The 19,993-nt window shown below is 42.8% G+C and overlaps 1 protein-coding gene and 2 non-coding genes across 12 annotated transcripts in view; all 3 read right to left on the bottom strand.

The window, feature by feature from the left end:
• NOP58 (NOP58 ribonucleoprotein) overlaps nt 1–19,564 on the bottom strand; it is a 36,020-nt gene extending 16,456 nt beyond the window's left edge. For 2 of the 10 annotated variants that reach the window (XM_077956423.1, XM_077956426.1), the window contains exons 1-7: nt 19,338–19,564; nt 18,604–18,804; nt 12,069–12,145; nt 9,889–9,941; nt 9,563–9,680; nt 5,101–5,222; nt 2,630–2,766 (exon numbers count right to left, since the gene is read on the bottom strand). In XM_077956423.1, the coding sequence (XP_077812549.1) occupies nt 2,630–2,766; nt 5,101–5,208 (245 nt within the window). In that variant the 5' untranslated portion in view covers nt 5,209–5,222; nt 9,563–9,680; nt 9,889–9,941; ... (1 more) ...; nt 18,604–18,804; nt 19,338–19,564. The remainder of the gene's footprint in view (nt 1–2,629; nt 2,767–5,100; nt 5,223–9,562; nt 9,681–9,888; nt 9,942–12,068; nt 12,146–18,603; nt 18,805–19,337) is intronic. The other 8 variants (XM_077956419.1, XM_077956425.1, XM_077956420.1 and 5 more) reach the window with 6 other exon arrangements.
• LOC114671623 (small nucleolar RNA SNORD70) lies at nt 9,700–9,784 on the bottom strand. The gene has a single exon (XR_003721658.1). It is a non-coding gene; the product is annotated as a small nucleolar RNA SNORD70 (small nucleolar RNA).
• Nucleotides 10,722–10,809, bottom strand: LOC114671622 (small nucleolar RNA SNORD70). Its single transcript, XR_003721657.1, has one exon. It is a non-coding gene; the product is annotated as a small nucleolar RNA SNORD70 (small nucleolar RNA).
• Nucleotides 19,565–19,993: the final 429 nt, after the last annotated feature.

The raw sequence follows: 19,993 nt of genomic DNA, 5'->3' as shown, positions 1-19,993 counted from the left end.
TAGTCCCAGCTACTCAGGAGGCTGAGGCAGGAGAATGGCGGGAACCCGGGAGGCGGAGCTTGCAGTGAGCCGAGATCGCGCCACTGCACTCCAGCCTGGGCAACAGCGTGAGACTCCGTCTCAAAAAAAAAAAAAAAAAAAAAAAAAAAATCTGAAAACAGAAAGCTGTGGAGTAACAATATTGTTTGTATATAAATGTTTTTCATCTCAGCACAATTAACATTTTGGGCCTAATTCCTTGTTGTAGGGGCTGCTGTGTGCATTATAGGACCTTTAGCAGTATCCCTAACTTTTATCCACTAGATGTTCGTGGCAGACCCCACCCCACCTCCAATTTTGACAACCAAAAATGTCTATGGACATTGGCAAACGCCCACTGAGGGGACATCTGATTGCCCTCGATAGAGAACCACTGCTATACACAATGCAGATTTACCCAAGTTTGGATTTGTGACTCAGTTTCACCATTTGTTCTCTCTTAGAAATGCTTATTACAAAGCTCTCCCTGACCTTTGTGCATTTTCGCTCTTAACTCTAACTTAGCAGCTTCAACCCTTTCAATCTATGCCCACCTTTTAATTTTTAAATAGACCTTTTTTTCTTTTTTTTTAAATAGACCTTTTTTAATTGTATTTTTTTTTTTTAAAAGATGGAGTCTTGCTCTGTCACCCAGGCTGGAGTGCAGTGGCGCGATCTTGGCTCACCGCAAGCTCCACCTCCTGGGTTCATGCCATTCTCCTGCCTTGGCCTCCTGAGTAGCTGGGACTATAGGCACCCGCCACCGCGCCCAGTTAATTATTCATATTTTTAGTAGAGACGGGGTTTCACCATGGTCTCGATCTCCTAACCTCGTGATCCGCCCACCTCGGCCTCCCAAAGTGCTGGGATTACAGGCGTGAGCCACTGCACCCGGCCTGCAGTATTTCTTTAATATGAACTTAAGATGTCTTTTGAACTGTGGTAATAATTTTATTAGGATTACTATTTGATAGTACTGATTACAAAATTGCATAGGTTTTGAGCAACTACCTTCCATTACTTTCTTCACAACCCTGTTAACTGTAGTGCAATTCCAGAGTATTATGCTTTTCATGAACAGATATATCACAACATAGCAATAATGCCTATTCTAAGGGACTTCTAATTAAATATGATAGGGTTAAGATGCAATTAAAAATAGGGACATGGCTGGGCATGGTGGCTCACACCTGTAGCAGCGGCACTTTGGGAGGCTGAGGCAGGTGGATCACTTGAGCCTAGCAGTTCCAGCCTGGGCAGCACGGCAAAACCCCGTCTACAAAAAGTTAAAAAACCAGCGACGGATGGTGGCACGCACCTGTAGTCCCAGCTACTTGGGAGGCTGAGGTGGCACGGTTTGATCCCAGGATATCAAGGCTGCAGCTGCCTTGGCAAGTTCGCACCGCTGCACCCTAGCCTGAACAACACAGTGAGACCCTGTCTCCAAAAAAAAAAGAGCCCAGTCGTGGTGGCTGAAGCCTATAATCCCAGTGCTTTGGAGGTTGAGGCGGGTGGATCATTTGAGGTCAGGAGTTCAAGATCAGCCAGGCCAACAAGGTGAAAGCCCGTCTCTACTGAAAATACAAAAATTAGCTGGGCGGTAGTGTTGCACGCTTGTAATCCTAGCTACTCGGAAGCTGAGGCAAGAAAATCACTTGAGCAGGCCGGGCGTGGTGGCTCAAGCCTGTAATCCCAGCACTTTGGGAGGCCGAGACGGGCGGATCACGAGGTCAGGAGATCAAGACCATCCTGGCTAACACGGTGAAACCCCGTCTCTACTAAAAATACCAAAAATTAGCCGGGCGTGGTGGTGGGCGCCTGTAGTCCCAGCTACTCGGAGGCTGAGGCGGGAGAATGGCGTGAACCCGGGAGGCGGAGCTTGCAGTGAGCCGAGATCGCGCCATTGCACTCCAGCCTGGGAGACAGAGCGAGACTTCGTCTCAAAAAAAAAAAAAAAAAAAAGAAAATCACTTGAGCCTGGGAGGCAGGGGCTGCAGTAAGCTGAGATCACGCCACTACACTCCAATCTGGGTGACAGAATAAGACTCTGTCTCAAACAAAACAAAACAAAACAAAAAGAGACACATGAGGTCTTACTATGTTGTCCCAGGCTAGTCTCAAACTCCTGGTCTCCCAGAGTTGGGATTACAGGGGTGAGCCACTGCACCTAGTCCTCTTTGCCTCATTAAATATCAGAGTAAAACAATCAAAACACAATACACACCTACCCCATAAGACCAGCAGATGACAGAATTTGGGGAAATATTAAGTAGATGGAGGAGTGGCATGACTTAGCAGAGATAAAAGAAGGAAAGCCCAAGAAATAGGGGATCCAAGATCAGAGGAGTAGAGAATTCCTTTGATGAGGTTTTGAGGTTTTAAGAATCCAGACAATGGAGCCAGACTGCCTGGGTTCAAACCCTGGCTTTACCACTTACTAGCTGTACTGACCTTGGGCATCAGTTTCATCTATAAATGAGGATATTACTATAATCGTCTTCATAAGGTTCTGATGAGGTTCAAATGAACATTTGTAATATTCTTAGAACAATGCTATGTTAAGTGCTTATCAAATAATAGTAAGTTGACTTTATTTTCCAGTAATTCTCACCTGTGAGCCAATCCAAGACACATAGCTGCCATTTCACGTGGTTCTACCCCAGGGATTAATCCATCCATTTGTGAACGAATTCCTCTCATAAGTTCATTAACAACAGGACTATGGATACAACTGAGATTCAGCTTTTCCTACGAGAACAAGAACATCTATATTAAATAAAGAAAAAGAAGACTTACCTGTAGTTATTATTATTATTTTTTGAGACAGTGTATCGCTCTGTCACCCAGGCTGGAGTGCAGTGGCACAATCTTGGCTCACCACAACCTCCACCTTCTGGGTTCAAGTGATTCTGCTATGTCAGCTTCCCGAGTAGCTGGGATTATTACAAGAAGGAACCACCATGCCCAGCTAATTTTGTATTTTTAGTAGAGACGGGGTTTCACCATGTTGGCCAGGCTGGTCCTGACCTCAAGTGATCCGCCTGCTTCAGCTTCCCAAAGTGCTGGGATTACAGTAATGAGCCACCGTGCCCAGCCTGAAATTATTTCTTAAATATTAAAGTGGCACTGACTTAAATATATGCATTTCTCAGCTGGACAAGAAGTATAATTTCTAGTGTGTTTGTAGATTACTTGAGTGTATCATTGGTGGAAGTTAAAACTGATACAAGCTTCCAGAAGGCAGCTTGGTTATGTAAGATAAAAGCTATAAAAAGATTAATATAATTTGACCAAGTAGTTGGTTTAAGGGGATCTTTTACTACCTGTTACTTAACTTTCTTTTTAAATTACAGGTTATGCTGGGCACAGTGGCTCACGCCTGTAATCCCAGCACTTTGGGAGGCCGAGGTAGGCGGATCACAAGGTCAACAGATCAAGACCATCTTTGGGCCGGGCGCGGTGGCTCAAGCCTGTAATCCCAGCACTTTGGGAGGCTGAGGCGGGCGGATCACAAGGTCAGGAGATCGAGACCACAGTGAAACCCCGTCTCTACTAAAAATACAAAAAATTAGCCGGGCGCAGTGGCGGGCGCCTGTAGTCCCAGCTACTCAGGAGGCTGAGGCAGGAGAATGGCGTGAACCCGGGAGGCGGAGCTTGCAGTGAGCCGAGATCGCGCCACTGCACTCCAGCCTGGGCAACAGCGTGAGACTCCGTCTCAAAAAAAAAAAAAAAAAAAAAAAAAAGACCATCTTGGCCAACATGGTGAAACCCTGTCTCTACTAAAAATACAAAAATTAGCCGGGCATGGTGGCAGGTGCCTATAGTCCCAGCTACTTGGGAGGCTGAGGCAGGAGAATCTCTTGAACCCAGGAGGCGGAGGTTGCAGTGAGCCAAGATTGTGCCACTGCACTTCAGCCTGGCAACAGAGTGAGACTCTGCCTTAAAAAAAAAAAATTACAGGTTGGACATGGTGGCTCATACCTGTAATCCTAGCAATTTGGGAGGCCAGGGCATAGTGGCGGGTATCTGTAATCCCAGCTACTGGGAAGGCTAAGGCAGGGGAATCCCCTGAACCCAGGAGGCAGAGGTTGCAGTGAGCTGAGATTGTGCCACTGCATTCCAGCTAGGGCGACAGAGCGAGACTCTGTCTCAAATAAATAAAATAATAAAATAAAACAATTAGCTGGCATGGTGGCACGTGCCTGTAGTCCCAGCTACTGAAGAGGGAGGACTGCTTGAGAACGGGAGGTCAAGTCTGCGGTGAGCTGTGAGACTGTGCCACTGCCTGAGCTCCAGCCCTGACTTTCGAACTGTTCTTTTTCTTTTTCTTTTTTTTTTTTTTGAGATGGAGTCTTGCTGTTGCCCAGGCTGGAGTGCAGCAGCGTGATCTCGGCTGACTGCAAGCTCTGCCTCCTGGGTTCATGCCATTCTCCTGCCTCAGCCTCCCAAGTAGCTGGGACTACAGGCGCCTGCCACCATGTCCAGCTACTTTTTTGTATTTTTAGTAGAGATGGGGTTTCACCGTGTTAGCCAGGATGGTCTCGATCTCCTAATTTCGTGATCCTCCTACCTCGGCCTCCCAAAGTGCTGGGATTACAGGTGTGAGCCAATGCAACCGGCCCAAATTGTTCTGCTTTCTGCATTTGGGAGGCTATTTTCCTAGTCTTTCTATCCACTCTCACATTTTATTTCATCTTCAGCAATACACCCCTACTAAAGTTTTCTAATAAACACATTTCTAAAAAATATAAGGACCCCATTTTTGTTGAAAAAAGAAAAATGTGGCTAGACAAAAATATAGCATAATATACATAGAATGTTAACATTATATATAGGTAGCAGATTTGTTAAAGACAATTTTTATCATTTTTTGTTTTTCTATATCTTCTACAACAAATAGGAATTGCTTATTTGCTTGGTTCAGCAGATGTTAGGGGAAATCCATTATCATGCAGCTTAGAGAAAAGAGAGAAAAAAGTATTAAGAACTTATGATAAGCAACTTATTACAAAGGCTAGGCTTTGTAGTTGGTATGCTGTGAGATCTGACTAGCAGGCATGACCAAAAAAATCATGACTTTACCTTTATGACCCCTCCTAGTTTAGCATCAGCTACTGCCAGCGGTTCATGGGCTTCTTTTACTATTTTCTTCAGAACTTTCTTCAGCTGCTTATTGATTTTGCCCTCCATCAGAGCTGTGAATGCTTTTCAGGAAAAAGAAAAACAAAAGCATTAACTCTCAAATTTTTAACTTTGAGACCTTGTCCTATTTGACATTTAAAAAAAAAAAAATAGACCTTTCAAAGGGCTTGAATTTAATGTTACTTCTGAAATGAAACGATATATGTTTTATAAGTTACAAATTTCACAATTTCATTTGATCTTCCCACCCTCATTTTTGCTAGAGTCAGGGGTAAAATCAGGTACAGAGTTTCTTCCCTCTCACAAGAATCTTCTCATGAACTCAAGAGAGAATCATGAAATCTTAGAAACAATCTTTTTGGGAAGACAAAATAGATTCACTTTCCTTTGTCATTTCAAATAGACCGTCCTGAAATACCCTAAAATCACATCAAAACTAGTAAAAATGAGTGTAATCATTTTCAAAATTCTGCCACAACATAAGCGTGTTTGAGTGAAAGCCTTACCTTTGCTGTACCTCTGCTTGTACACCTCCAGCAATGTAAAACTTTGTAGCAAAGGCTACCTATTCTATTTTGAGACCACTGGTATTTCTGGGAAGTTCTAAATCAGCTACTTTATAATACTCATCCTTCCTTAGACCTTTATTCCCATTTTCTGGACCCACATGAACTAATACCTCTTCGGATATTTATTTGACATTTGACTGACGTAAAAGTATGCTTGGGTTACCCAGGCATGGTAGCATGTACCACCAGCCTGGCCAACATGACGAAACCCTCTCTTTACTAAAAATACAAAAATTAGCTGGCCCTGGTGGCTCATGCCTGTAATCCTAGTTATTTGGGAGGCTGAGGTAGAAGAATCACTTGAACCCAGGAGGTGGAGGTTGCAGTGATATCGTGACATTGCACTCCAGCCTGGGAGACAAGAGCAAAACTCCATCTCAAAAAAAGAAAAAAAAAAAAGAAAAATGCTTGGAAGGAAGGAAGGAAGTCAACAATTTCCAAGGTAAGGCAGTTTGCACTTAATGAGTAAGGTCTTGCTCTTCCCTCCAGATTGTATATCCATTTGAATTATGATCAAATGGATAATCCCAGCACTTTGGGAGGCTAAGGTGAGCAGATCACGACGTCAGGAGATGAGACCATCCTAGGCAACATGGTGAAACCCCGTCTCTACTACTAAAAATACAAAAATTAGGTGGGCATGGTGGCATTCACCTGTAATCCCAGCTACACGGGAGGCAGAGATTGCAGTGAGCTGGGATTGCGCCACTGCACTCCAGCCGAGGATCAGTCTCAAAAAAAAAAAAAGACTTGCAAGTTGAAAACACAATCAAGAATAAAAATAAACCATTTCATGTAAATAGCATATATGAATGTCTGAAACCAATACAACTTCAATGTCATACCCCAACAGACCCAATTTCTTTCTTTTTTTTTTTTTTAGATGGAGTCTCGCTCTGCCGCCCAGGCTGGAGTACAGTGGTGCAATCTCAGCTCACTGCAAACTCCACCTCCCGGGTTCATGCCATTCTGCCTCAGCCTCCCGAGTAGCTGGGACTACAGGTACCCACCACCACGCCCGGCTACGTTTTTGTGTTTTTTTTTTTTAGTAGAGACGGGGTTTCACTGTTAGCCAGGACGGTCTCGATCTCCTGACCTCGTGATCCACCCGCCTCGGCCTCCCAAAGTGCTGGGATTACAGGAGTGAGCCACCGCGCCCAGCCCAGACCCTATTTCTTTATTTAAAAAAAAAAAAAAAAAAACACTGATGGCTAGGAACACTTGTTCGTGCTTGTAATCCTAGCACTTTGGGAGGCCAAGGCAGGTGGATCACCTGAGGTCAGGAGTTCGAGACCAGCCTGGCCAACAGGCAAAACCCCGTCTCTACTAAAAAATATAAAAATTAGCTGGATATGGTGGTACCACCTGTAATCCCTGCTACTTAGGAGGCTGAACTCAGCCTCCTGGGAGAATTGCTTGATCTTAGGAGGTGGAGACTGCAGTAAGCCAAGATCGTGCTACTGCACTCCAGCCTGGGTGACATAAAGAACAAGACTCTGTCTCCAAAAAGAAAAATTTGAGAGGGGGTCTCACTATACTGCCAAGGCTGATCTCAAATTCCTGCCCATCTTAGCCCCTCAAAATGTTGGGATTACAGGCGTTAGCCACTGCGCCTGGTCTCATCAAACTCTAAGGCTATGAGGTTTAAAATGTACATTGTGACATTAACAGTCATTTAGTTGTAGTTCTGTCATGTCAAAACTGCCTCGTAACAGGCAGTGAGAAGTGAATTCTCAAAAAAGGATTCTGCTCTCTTAATTAGCTGATGTTCATTTAACTTTCTGGTGAAAACAGATAGGAAAAGGCACTGTAAATGTTTCTATGACAGTACTCCTGACAAAATTCACTATTTTCATTCATTTTCCCCAAAGTATTTATTTATAAACCTTATATAGGAATTTGACAGTACAGAACAGTCTCTGCCCTCATGGAGCTTAGACTGGGAGGGGAGGGGGGAGTCTGACTTTAAATTCTCAACTACTATGGCATTTTGTCCATTTACTGTACATTACTTAATTTTACGTTATTTTTCAGACAGAGTCTCGCTCTGTTGCCCAGGCTGGAGGGCAGTGGTGCAATCTTGGCTCACTGCTACCTCCGCCTCCTGGGTTCAAGTGATTCTCCTGCCTCAGCATCCCGAGTAGCTGAGACTATAGGTGTCTGCCACCACACCTAGCTAATTTTTGTAATTTTAGTAGAGACGAGGTTTCACCATGTTGGCCAGGCTGATCTCGAACTCCTGACCTCAGGTGATCCACCTGTCTCGGCCTCCCAAAGTGCTGGGATTACAGGCGTGAGCCACTGTGCCTAGCCTTATTGTACATTACTTTAAATAATACAAAGAAGCTAGGTAAAGGAATCTAGAAGGCTGGGCGCGGTGGCTCAAGCCTGTAATCCCAGCACTTTGGGAGGCCGAGGCGGGTGGATCACAAGGTCAGGAGATCGAGACCATCCTGGCTAACATGGTGAAACCCCGTCTCTACTAAAAATACAAAAAACTAGCCGGGTGTGGTGGCGGGTGCCTGTAGTCCCAGCTACTCGGAGGCTGAGGCAGGAGAATGGTGTGAACCTGGGAGGCGGAGCTTGCAGTGAGCCGAGATCGCGCCACTGCACTCCAGCCTGGGTGACACAGCCAGACTCCGTCTCAAAAAAAAAAAAAAAAAAAAAAGGAATCTAGAAATACTGCTCAAATTTCAAGTTTTATCATCTGTAACATAGAGATGATGGTTATCTTCCTCACAGGATTCAAGAATTAAATAACAATTATGAAATCATAAATATAAATTTGACAATCAGTATGTGCTCAATATATTAGGTATTAATAGTAAAAACCTGCTTGTTTGGGCAAAAGCTTGGCTTGTCCATTTAATACAATTTAATAAGGACTGGCCAGAAATATCCTAAGCAGATTAAAGATCATATGCAAAAAAGAATTCAGAAGACACTCCTTGACATCAGGACTGCAGCACACTACATCTCCACTAGGAACTGTTCATATCCCAGTGTGTGTCAACAACACCCCCTAGAGTTGGAATACAGGTAACACAATCTTGCTTGGAATTTTACCAAATTTTTACCCATACTTACAAGCTGTGATGAACAGGCTATCTTTTAAAAAATTCTCCCAGTTAATATTGCCACAGTTGTTCTTTATGGCTGTATATAACTCTAATTACTGAAGGGTTGGTGAAGCTGGAGAACTATGTTTATAAAACAAAGAAACTGGCCCTATGGGTCTTCCTTCAGTTTACCCCTCTGCCAAGGTTAGGGTGGTCTGTTATGTTCCAGAATGTTTAGTTGGATTCCCAATTTTCGAACAAAAACTGTACCTTTCTCCTGTGGTTATTTAACACAATTTTTTGCATCTGTCATATTCTTGCCCAGCTTTAAGCCATATTCTTCCTCACAGTCCTTCATTTTCAAACTACACTGCCAAAGAGTTGGCTGATTTGTGATAGAGAATTTAGGCAGTTGAAAATTCAATGATTTGGGCTTTATATCTGCTCTTCCTGTTTTCCCCAACACTTAAAAAAACAAAACTGTAAGACCTACCGCAGTCAATTATAGTAAATAAACCCTACCACTCTGTTGTCCCATGATGAAATCTAGTTGAAGAGTGTGAGTCATCCATTCTTCTAAATCTTTTAAAAATAACACCTCTGTCAGTTTCTGGATAAATCTGAATATTGATATGCTTTTTTTGAACTAAAAATCTATAAGCCAAGAAGAGCTTTTTAAATTATTTTTTCAACTGTGAATCCTGGCTGCTCTCAAGATTACAACTCTACCCTTGGATTAAAATGAGGAGAGAGCTGTGTACTTGACCACATTACCTTGGTCCCTTGTAGAACACCTTTTACTGAATTGTGCTTCAGCATTATGTTGCTGGTTTCCACAGGGAGATCAACTTAACCACTTCTCACCTCTCCTCACACATGGGGAAAATCAGCCCTACGGTGAAAAAAGCTAACTCAATGTTGTCTCAGTGGTAGTGACGAATGAGTCAGATCACTTAAATTCAGTTCCAGTAAGAATGCATCATTGACAACATTGAATAAGGTTAACACAGGCAACTGAAGCAAACAACCTTTTAACAAGAAAAGCAAGCGGCTAAGACTTAATTTTTTCAAAAAAGCAACCTTCTAGTTTTTTACTTTACCTGCTAATGCTTCTGCTGTATCCTGAAATTTCTCAAAATGTTTTAGCTTTACTCTAGAATTAAAAAAAAAGAGAGAGAAGCATGTTATTGGGGGTGGGGGACAGTGCATTGATTCAAAAGCCACATAACTTGGAAAGAAGTGCTTGACTGTTTCCAAAGCACACACCAATAAAACATGCCTATCATTGTGTGTCAGGGTGTGAAGTTAAATATTCTTCATAAAATTACTAGTTTTTCTAAATGTTAGACTAGTAATGCTTGGATTATTAAAAGAAAGTTGTAGGCTTTGAAGGAAACTTTGGCCAACTGTAAAGATGTTGAAGCTTTAATACAAACTCCTGTTGTATAAAGCCGTACAGAGATGACTTTATTATACAGCATAGAACTGACTCAAGAAAAAGTATGTGGGTCCCTTTTAAGAATCTCATGATATTCATTTGTCTATCCTGTACAAATGCCATTAAAAAAATAACTTATTGTCAGATCTCATTCTTGTTACATCCTACCCTTTATGTTTTTGAGACAGGGTCTCCCTTCACTGTCACCCAGGCTGGAACACAATGGTGCAATCAGAGCTCACCGCAGCCCTGACTTCCCGGGCTCAAAGGATCTTCCAGCCTCAGTCTCCCAAGTAGCTAGGACTATAGTGTGCACCACCACGCCCGGTTAATTTTTGTTTTTGGTAGAGTTCCCTATGTTGCCCAGGCTGGTCTTGAACTCCTGGGCTCAACTGATTCACCTGCCTTGGCCTCCCAAAATGCTGGGATTACAGGAGTGAGCCATCACGCCCGGCCTCAGGGCAGTATTTTATGCAGAAAGAAACATATAGTTGATTCATTGTTGTCTCAGTGGTAGTGACGAATATTGAGTCAGATCACTTAGATTCAGTTCCAACAAGAATACATCATTGACAACAACGAATCAGATTAACCCAACAAAGCATATAACCCTTTAAGAAGGAAAACTAGTCTTCTATTTGCCTAAAACACAGTATCATCTTTTTTTTTTTTTTTTTTTTTTGAGACAGGGTCTCACTCTGCCGCCCAGACTGGAGTGCAGTGGCGCAATTTTGGCTCACTGCAACTTCCACCTCCCAGGCTCAAGGGATTTTCCTGCCTCAGCTTCCTCCGAGTAGCTGGGATTACAGGCATGCGCCACCACGCCTGGCTAATTTTGTATTTTTAGGAGAGATGGGATTTCACCATGTTGGCCAGGCTGGTCTCGAGCTCCTGACCTCAAATGATCCACCCACCTTGGCCTCCCAAAGTACTAGGATTACAGATGTGAGCTACCGCGCCCAGCAACAGTGTCATCTTAAGCAAGGTTTTCTTACCTCGTAAAGGAACATGCTAGTGTGGTCCCTTAAATACACATAAAAATACGAAGATTTAGGCCGGATGCGGTGGCTCATGCCTGTAATCCCAGCACTTTGGGAGACTAAGGCTGGCGGATCACCTGAGGTCAGGAGTTTGAGACCTGCCTGACCAACATGGCAAAACTCTGTCTCTACTAAAAACACAAAAATTAGCTGGGCGTGGTGGTGAGCACCTGTAATCCCAACTACCTGGGGGGCTGAGGCAGAAGAATAGCTTGAACCCAGGAGGCAGAGGTTGCCGCGAGCAGAGATCGCGCCACTGCTCTCCAGCCTGGGAGACAGAGCAAGACTGTCTCAAAAAACAAACAAACAAACAAAAAACAAAGATTTAAGATCTACACCAAGAATGAATCTTCCATGAAATTGTGATGAAGGAAAAAGAAGTTCATGCTAGTTTTGCTGTTGCACCTCAAAAAGCAGGTTACAACCCCTGTGTGTGGTAAGTGTTTAGTTAAGATAAAAAAGGTATTACATTTGTGTGTGGAAGACATGAAGACAAATGTGTTCCTGACAGCAATCACATTTGGTACTATCCGAGGTTTAAAGTAACCACTGGGTTTTCTGGAACATAATCCTTGGGGTAAGGGAGGGACTACTGCCTCTAAATTGAGATGGCCTATACTCCAAATAAAATATTTGCAATAATTAGGTTCATACCAAAATTATTCCTGAAACAGATTTCAAAACAGAAAACTACGAACGTTAACATTATCAGGAAAAAATGTAAAATTATCAGGAAAAAATGTAAAAAATAAAACAAGCTCTAAATGTTAACTGCTAAATTACTGATTTCAAGATTACTTACATTTTGTTTGCTTTCTCTGGAGTTTCAAATTCTTTCCATAAACTATCAACCTCTTGAAGTTTCTTCTCATTTAGAACCTATAATAAAATGTTTAGTTTTCTTTAAATGGTACAGGTTAGGCATACACAGCTGCATTCTTCAAGTACAATTTTACATGTAAAATGAGGGTGGTAGAAGCTATTTCTTTCACTAAGATAATGAACTAGTTTTCCTACCATGTATATATTTTTGGTCAAATTACTAGTTCGAATTGCCCATTTAACAGCTGAATGGAATTCAGATCTAGTCCAGTCAGATGTAGTACAGTGGCTATTCACAGTCTAGGATCTACCTGGCCTCAAGTGATATCCCTGCCCCAGCCTTGGACCATAGCTGGAGCTACAGGTCCTGGGGGGTAGGGCAGGGAACCTACCTTTCTTTTTATTTTTTTGAGATGGAGTCTCACTCTGTAGCCCAGACTGGAGTGCAGTGGAGCAATCCTGGCTCACTGCAACCTTCACCTCCTGGGTTCATGAGATTTTAGGGCCTCAGCCTCCTGAGTAGCTGGGATTATAGCCATGCACCACTGCACCTGGTTGAGAACCTTTCTTTTAAAAGAGCCATTAATCCCTTTACAATAAAGTACTGTAATAATTAAAAACTTTTATTTGTGCCAGGTGCGGTGGCTCACACCCGTAACCCCAGCACTTTGGGAGGCGGAGGCAGGCAGATCACCTGAGGTCAGGAGTCCGAGACCAGCCTGACGAACATGGAGAAACCCCGTCTCTACAAAAAAAGAAAATACAAAATTAGCTGGGCGTGCTGGCACATGCCTGTAATCCCAGCTACTCGGGAGGCTGAGGGAGGGGAACTGCTTGAACCCAGAGGCGGAGGTTGCAGTGAGCCGAGATTGTGTGACTGCACTCCAGCCTGGACAACAAGAGCAAAAAACTCCATCTCAAACAAACAAACAAAAAAACCTTTTATTGCCTACTTTCAATAGATATTCATAATTTACTGCTATGATCATCCTAAATGAAAGTATTATGGATTTCTCTAAAACTATCACCAATTGTGAGACACATCTAGATGTGTGAAATTTTTTTAAATGTAGGGTAATCAACAAAATACTCATCAACATTCAGGTATATATTCTCCAAGACTTTGAACGTCTGTGCAACGCATGTTCATGCATACTTTTAGGAATCACATTAAATGTTGTTTTTTTTTTTGAGATGGGGTCTAGCTCTGCCACCCAGACTGGAGTGTAGTGGTGCAATCTTGGGTCACTGCAACCCTGCCTCCTGGGATCAAGCGATTCTCCTGCCTCAGCCTCCCGAATAGCTGGGATTACAGGCGTGCACCACAACACCCAACTAGTTTTTGTATTTTTAGTAGAGACTGTGTTTCGCCAAGTTGGCCAGGCTGGTCTTGAGTTACCGACATCAGACGATCCACCTACCTCAGCTTCCCAAAGAGCTGGGATTACAGGCGTGAGCCACCACACCCAGCCCCCTCGTATTGTTCTGAAGCAAGACCTAGACATTTAATTTTACCTGTTAATATTTCAGTTTGTATCTATAAAATATAAAGACTTGTTTTAAAGCTACTATTATTGTAACAACAATGCTAAAGATTGCGATGGTAATAGTTGCATACTATTTCTACTTAGAAATGGGAATTATTCTATCTTAAAATGATAAAACTTAAAATGGATTTTTGTATACAAATATTTATCATTACCCTGGCTGAAAAGAAATGATTAAAAATTTGAGACAAATAAAAAAATTTTGAGACAAATGTAAAACAGAAAATGTAGCAATATCTCTGAGTTTCTTATTTAGATTGTCTTTATTAGCAATGTTTTCTTCAAGATGTTGTTGCACAGTTGGGAACACAGTGGTTTTGTCATAGTAATGGTTTTGGCTGTCATAACATAGTCTTTGAAAACCTTTGTGTGCTCATGAATTGCCCTGATTTTATTACATCTCCTTTGTTATTTTAACTTCAGTTTAAGAATGGTGATGGTATCTTTTATTTTATTTATTTATTTATTGAGACAGAGTCTCCCTCTGTCGCCCAAGCTGGAGTGCAGTGGCACGATCTCAGCTCACTGCAAGGTCTGCCTCCCGGGTTCACGTCATTCTCCTGCCTCAGCCTCCCGAGTAGCTGGGACTACAGGCGCCTGCACCATGCCTGGCTAATTTTTTGTATTTTTAGTAGAGACGGGGTTTCACCGTGTTAGCCAGGATGGTCTCTATCTCCTGACCTCGTGATCCACCCGCCTTGGCCTCCCAAAGTGCTGGGATTACAGGCATGAGCCACCTCACCAGGCCGGCAGTATCTTTTAAATATGGCAATTTTGTTACCCAAATGTTATCTTCAAATATACTTGCTTTTCAGCTAGAAAAAATGTGAATTTTACTCATGAGTCATATCCCCTAGTTGATACATATCCTCTTAAAAATAGTGAACTTCAGTTACGGTTAGCTGCATTCTCTGAACAATTTCAAAAAATTTTAATCAATGTTTTCAGTATAGTCATGAGGCTTGGCGAGATGTCTTTGGATTCTAAAGCTTCATGATATATAAAGGTAGAACTATTAGTTTATTAATTGTTAATACCAACTCTAGGCTTTGTCGTTGTTTACTGCTTTGTGTGACTAAGTTTTTCTAGTTTGGGTTATTTTTACCAACATATCTAATTCAACCATGTGTGATTAAATTTATACATCAGAACAAATCCCTAAAATCATCTTGTCACGCTCATCTAAGTTTTATACAACTTGCAATTTTGTTTCTTTTACTGAAAATACATAAGCAGACTAGAACTGCGTGTTAATGTGTAAATGTGCTATATTATGGACTTGATAAATAATGCTTATTAGCAAGGTATAGTTTTATATTTACTAGCTGTGTTGTTTTTCCAGAGACAGGGTCTCGCTTTGTTGTCCAGGCTGCAGTGCAGTGGTGTGGTCCTATGTCACTGCAGCCTCAAACTCCTGGCCTCAAGCGATTCTTCTGCCTCGGCCTCCCAAGTAGCTAGGACTAAAGGCGCACACTGCCACACCTAGCTATTTTAAAAATATTTTTGTAGAGACAGGGGCTTGCTTTATTGCCCAGGCTGATCTCTAACTTCTGGACTCAAGTGATCCTCTTGCCTTGGTTTTTCAAAGTGCTTCGAGTACAGGCAGGAACCATGGTGCCTGACCCAGCTGGTTTTTAAATAAAAATATATGCATAATATCTATGCATACTATATTTCACCAAATTTAATATGCTATTTTTTTTTTGAGACAGAGTCTTGCTCTGTTGGCTAGGCTGGAGCACAGTGGCATGATCTCGGCTCACGACAACCTCCACTTCCCTGGTTCAAGCAATTCTCCTGCCTCAGCCTCCCAAGTAGCTGGGATTACAGGCACACGCTGCCATGCCTGGCTAATTTATTTATTTATTTATTTTGTATTTGAGTAGAGACAGGGTTTCACCCTGTTGCCCAGGCTGGTCTCCAACTCCTGAGGTCTGGCAATCTTCCCGCCTCAGCCTCCCAAAGTGCTGGGATTACAGGCGTGAGCCACCACACCCGGCTTATGCTATTCTTTTACACTCCCAATTGACCTGTCATCAATTTTAAGACATCCCAATTTTAGGGATGTTAAATATGGGGGTTGTGCATTTTAGGATTAATCCCATCCTATCCAATACTTTGGCAGTTGACACAGAATATTGGTGAGGCTGTATGGAATTAATAATTTTAATCACTTTTTTTTTTTTTGAGATAGTGCCTCGCCCTGTCACCCAGGCTGGAGTGCAGAGGCGCAGTCTTCTCACCGCAACCTCCACCTCCCTGGTTCAAGCGATTCTCCCGCCTCAGCTGGGACTACAGATGCATGCCACCATGCCTGGCTAATTTTTGTATTTTTAGTAGAGACGGGGTTTCACTATGTTGGCCAGGCTGGTCTCAAACTCCTGATCTCATGATCTGCCCACCTCAGCCTTCCAAAGTATTGGGATTACAGGTATGAGCCACCATGCACAGCCTCCTAATTTTCATTTTTAATTGATTGCTTGAGACTTTGTGTGGTTTTCGTTTTGTTTCGTTTTTTTTTTGAGATGAGGTCTCACTCTATTGCCCAGGCTAAAGTGCAGAGGCCCAATCGCGGCTCACTGCAGCCATGATCTCAGCCTCTTGCAGTAGCTGGCACTACAGGCAAGCACCACTGTGCCCAGCTAATTTTTTTCCCACCATGTTGTCCAGGCTGGTCTGCAACTCCTGGGCTCAAACAATCCTCTTGCCTCACCTCCCAAAGTGTTAGGGTGACAGGCATGAGCCACTGCACCCAACCTCTGTATTTGTAAATACGTGATGCTAACTTTTACTTCCCCAGACAATATGAGCAAGTAATGTTTTATGAAACTTGTTTGAATACAGGATAAAACTGATAATTAGTTTAAAATGTGCACGGCTCAAAAAGAAACAAATCCATACACGCAACAAGAGTGAAAAAGCTCTTGGGTTAGCTTCAGAAGCACTAGGCTAAGTGAAAAAAGCCAAACACAAAAGACTAAAATACTACTCCATTTACATGAAACTTCTAGAAAAAATTATGCAAAGAAAGCTGATCAGTGGTTGTCTAGAGCAGGACTAACTTGAAAATGGGCAAAACTTTTTGCAACAAAGTGTACTAGAAAACTGGACTGCAACTAAAACCTACAGGCGAGTTATACAGTATGTAAAGTACCCCTAATAAAGTTAGAAAAAATATATTGCTCAGTGCCTAGGTTTTATACAGACATTTGGTATATAAACCAAAAATCTTTCTCCAAACCTTGAGAAAACGAAGTGACACAAAATGCTATGCTACACAGCTACACTGTACAATATAACCATTAAAATTCAAATAAGTTAAAATGCACTTCCTCAGTCCTATCAGTTATATCTCATGTGAAATAGTTATACGTACTAATGGCTACCACATGAGGAGCAGCCGAAGAAAGTCTGGTATGAGCAAGACTAAAATCTTATGCTGTGTGCCACGTGACACAAGGACACAGGTGTAAATTTTTTTTTTTTTTTTGAGATGGAGTCTTGCCTTGTCACCCAGGCTGCAGTGCAGTGGTGCGACCTCAGCTCACTACAACCTCTGCCTCCCAGGTTCAACTGATTCTCCTGCCTCACCCTTCTGAGTAGCTGGGATTACAGGTGTGAGCCACTGCACTCGGCCACAGGTTGAATTTTTATAATATCTTAGAATTAATCACAAAAGTTGCTTTACACAATGTCTTTATATTAATATATATACATATATATAACCCTGTTAATGAACAATAAAGTTTTGAAGTGTTTTCCTTTCGAATCGCTCTAAATACGGAAGTGGGCAGAACACTGTACCTCATGCCTGTAATCCCAGCACTTTGAGGCCAGGAGTTTGAGACCAGCCTAGGCAACATAGGGAGACTCAGTTACTTAAAAAAAAAAAAAAAAAAATTGTAGGCAGACCATTGATAAGCCAATTCCTTCCTACCATGGGAGACAACCAGTGCACTGTGCACAGTTGCTCCTCTTAACATCCGGTTCAGGACAGCATATTGTATCAATTAACGGTGAAATTCGTCGACAGACACTGACAGACCACATTGGCTAAGAGAATTTGGAGCTATGCAGAACTCTACATGAGATTTTAGATAAGATTCCAAAAAGCTGGAGAAAAGTAAAATTGACATGTTTCGTAGCTCTAAAGGGGACTAAGTAACTTAAAATCCTTAAAACTACTAACACTGCAATTACAGATAACTCCAATTAAGGTAAAAACAAGCAAAACTGCCTTTTCGGTTTTAATGATTTTATTGGTTTTCTTAAAAATAAGTATTTGACGTATCAAATGCAAACTGCATATTTTCAAATGTCAGAAGTGAAACATGGAGAACTCCGCACCCATCTAGACCTTCTGCATCCACACCACAAATGGTTTTTTTTGGTTCACAGCTAAAATTGTATTGCATTTATTTTTATCTAGCGTTTTTTGCTTTCTACCAACATATATATACGTAGAATATACATAAAACTTTATTTTTCATTGCTATATTCGCAGAGCTCAGAAAAGTGCACGGCACAAAAGGCACTCAATCTCACTCATTCTTACTGACATCTCAACAGCATCTTGCGATACGAATGTCTTACCGTTCAACCATTTCAGTGCTGACGAACTTGTCAAACTCTCCCCATGAAAACAATCAAATCTCAAATTGACATCACCAGCCCAGATTGTTTCCCCTAAGCTTCGAATTTGAAATACTGAACTGCCCGATCTACACAACTGCATTATCAGGTCTAATAAACATTGCAAGCTTTGCACAGCCCAAACCGGAAATCTTTCGTCCTTCCCCCGCAAGAAACTTTCTTAACATCTTATTTAAACCAAAACTCCAAATTCAATCTATCAGCCAATCCTTTCTGTTCTACCTTCAAAATTTCTATCGATATTTGTTTATCTCCATACCAGGCAATTTCATCTTGTCTAAATGAATGCAAAAGTATTCTTGCTGCCTTTCTTACCTCCTCGAGTCTAATCTCCACATAGCAGAGTAACCGTATTAAGACCAATTAGCAGGTCATTCCTTTGCTTAAATCCTTTCGATCGGCAGAGCACGGTGGCTCACGCCTGTAATCCCAGCACTTTGGAGGACGAGGCAGTTGGATCACTTGAGATCAGGAGTTCAAGACCAGCCTGGCCAACATGGTGAAACCCTGTCTCTACTAAAAGACAAACAAACAAACAAACAAAGCAACTAGCCAGGCGTGGTGGTGGATGCCTGTAATCCCAGCTACTCGGGAGGCTAAGGCAGGAGAATGGCTTGAACCCGGGAGACGGAGGTTGCTGTGAGCCAAGATTGCGCCACTGCACTCCAGCATGGGCAACAAGAGCGAAACTCCATCTCAAAAAACAAAACAAAACAACAACAACAAAAAAACCTTTCGATCATTCCTTAAAACATCTAGAAGAAAATCCGAATTTCCTATAACTATACTGTTAAATTCTAACACGCCTCCTGCCCACCTCTTCAACGGAGGAAATAAAATCCTTTAACGCAGAACTGGTCTCCCCAAACGGCGGGGCCACGTGTTACCCGTAACAAGGCTCTCAGATGTAAAGGCCTTCTCCCTCCTCTCAGAGCCCGGGCCATAACAGGCACCCACGCTACCCTGAGTAGTTCTGTGCTTAAGTCTTTCCCTCTCCTTGTCTGTCCAGCACCCGCCTTCCCCCTTTAACGGCTCGCTCTCCCACCTACCTTAAAGATGGCGTAGCCCACAGACGTTTCAAACAGCACCAACATGGTGAGGCCGGGTCAGGGCGCCGCACGGCCCACCACGAGCTGTGGACTCAGTTCAAAAACACCGACTACGCGGCCCCAAAAAGTCCCCTAAGCCGCGGCGGGCAAAGCACAAACGTGCTAGCCGTCCCGCAGAGAATCAGAACACGTTACCTAAGCTCTCCACGCTGTACTGGGACTAGGACGCAAGAACGCGCTTCTCCTTCTCTAAGGATTCTGGGATAGCGACGTCACTTCCGACAGAAGACTGCCGCAGAGATTGCCGTCACTTCCAGAATGTTCCCGCCACACGGGGCTGGGTCGGGAGGAGAAAGTTTGTATCGTGGGATCTAAGGACTGAACGGAGCCTTTGCGCCTTTTTTTCTTTTTTCTTTTCTTTTTGAGACGGAGTCTCGCTGTGTTACCCAGGCTGGAGTGCAGTGGTGTGATCTCGGCTTACTGCACCCTCCGCCTCCCGGGTTCAAGCAATTTTCCTGCCTCAGCCTCCGGAGTAGCTGCGACTAGAGTCACACACCACCATGCCCAGCTAATTTTTGTATTTTTAGTAGAGACAGGGTTTCAGCATGTTGGCCAGAATAGTCTCGATCTCTTGACCTCGTAATACGCCCACCTCG

Source organism: Macaca mulatta, chromosome 12 (assembly GCF_049350105.2).
Source record: "Macaca mulatta isolate MMU2019108-1 chromosome 12, T2T-MMU8v2.0, whole genome shotgun sequence".
In the NCBI taxonomy this organism is placed as follows: Eukaryota; Metazoa; Chordata; class Mammalia; order Primates; family Cercopithecidae; genus Macaca; species Macaca mulatta.
This window is presented reverse-complemented; position numbering and strand designations above follow the sequence as displayed.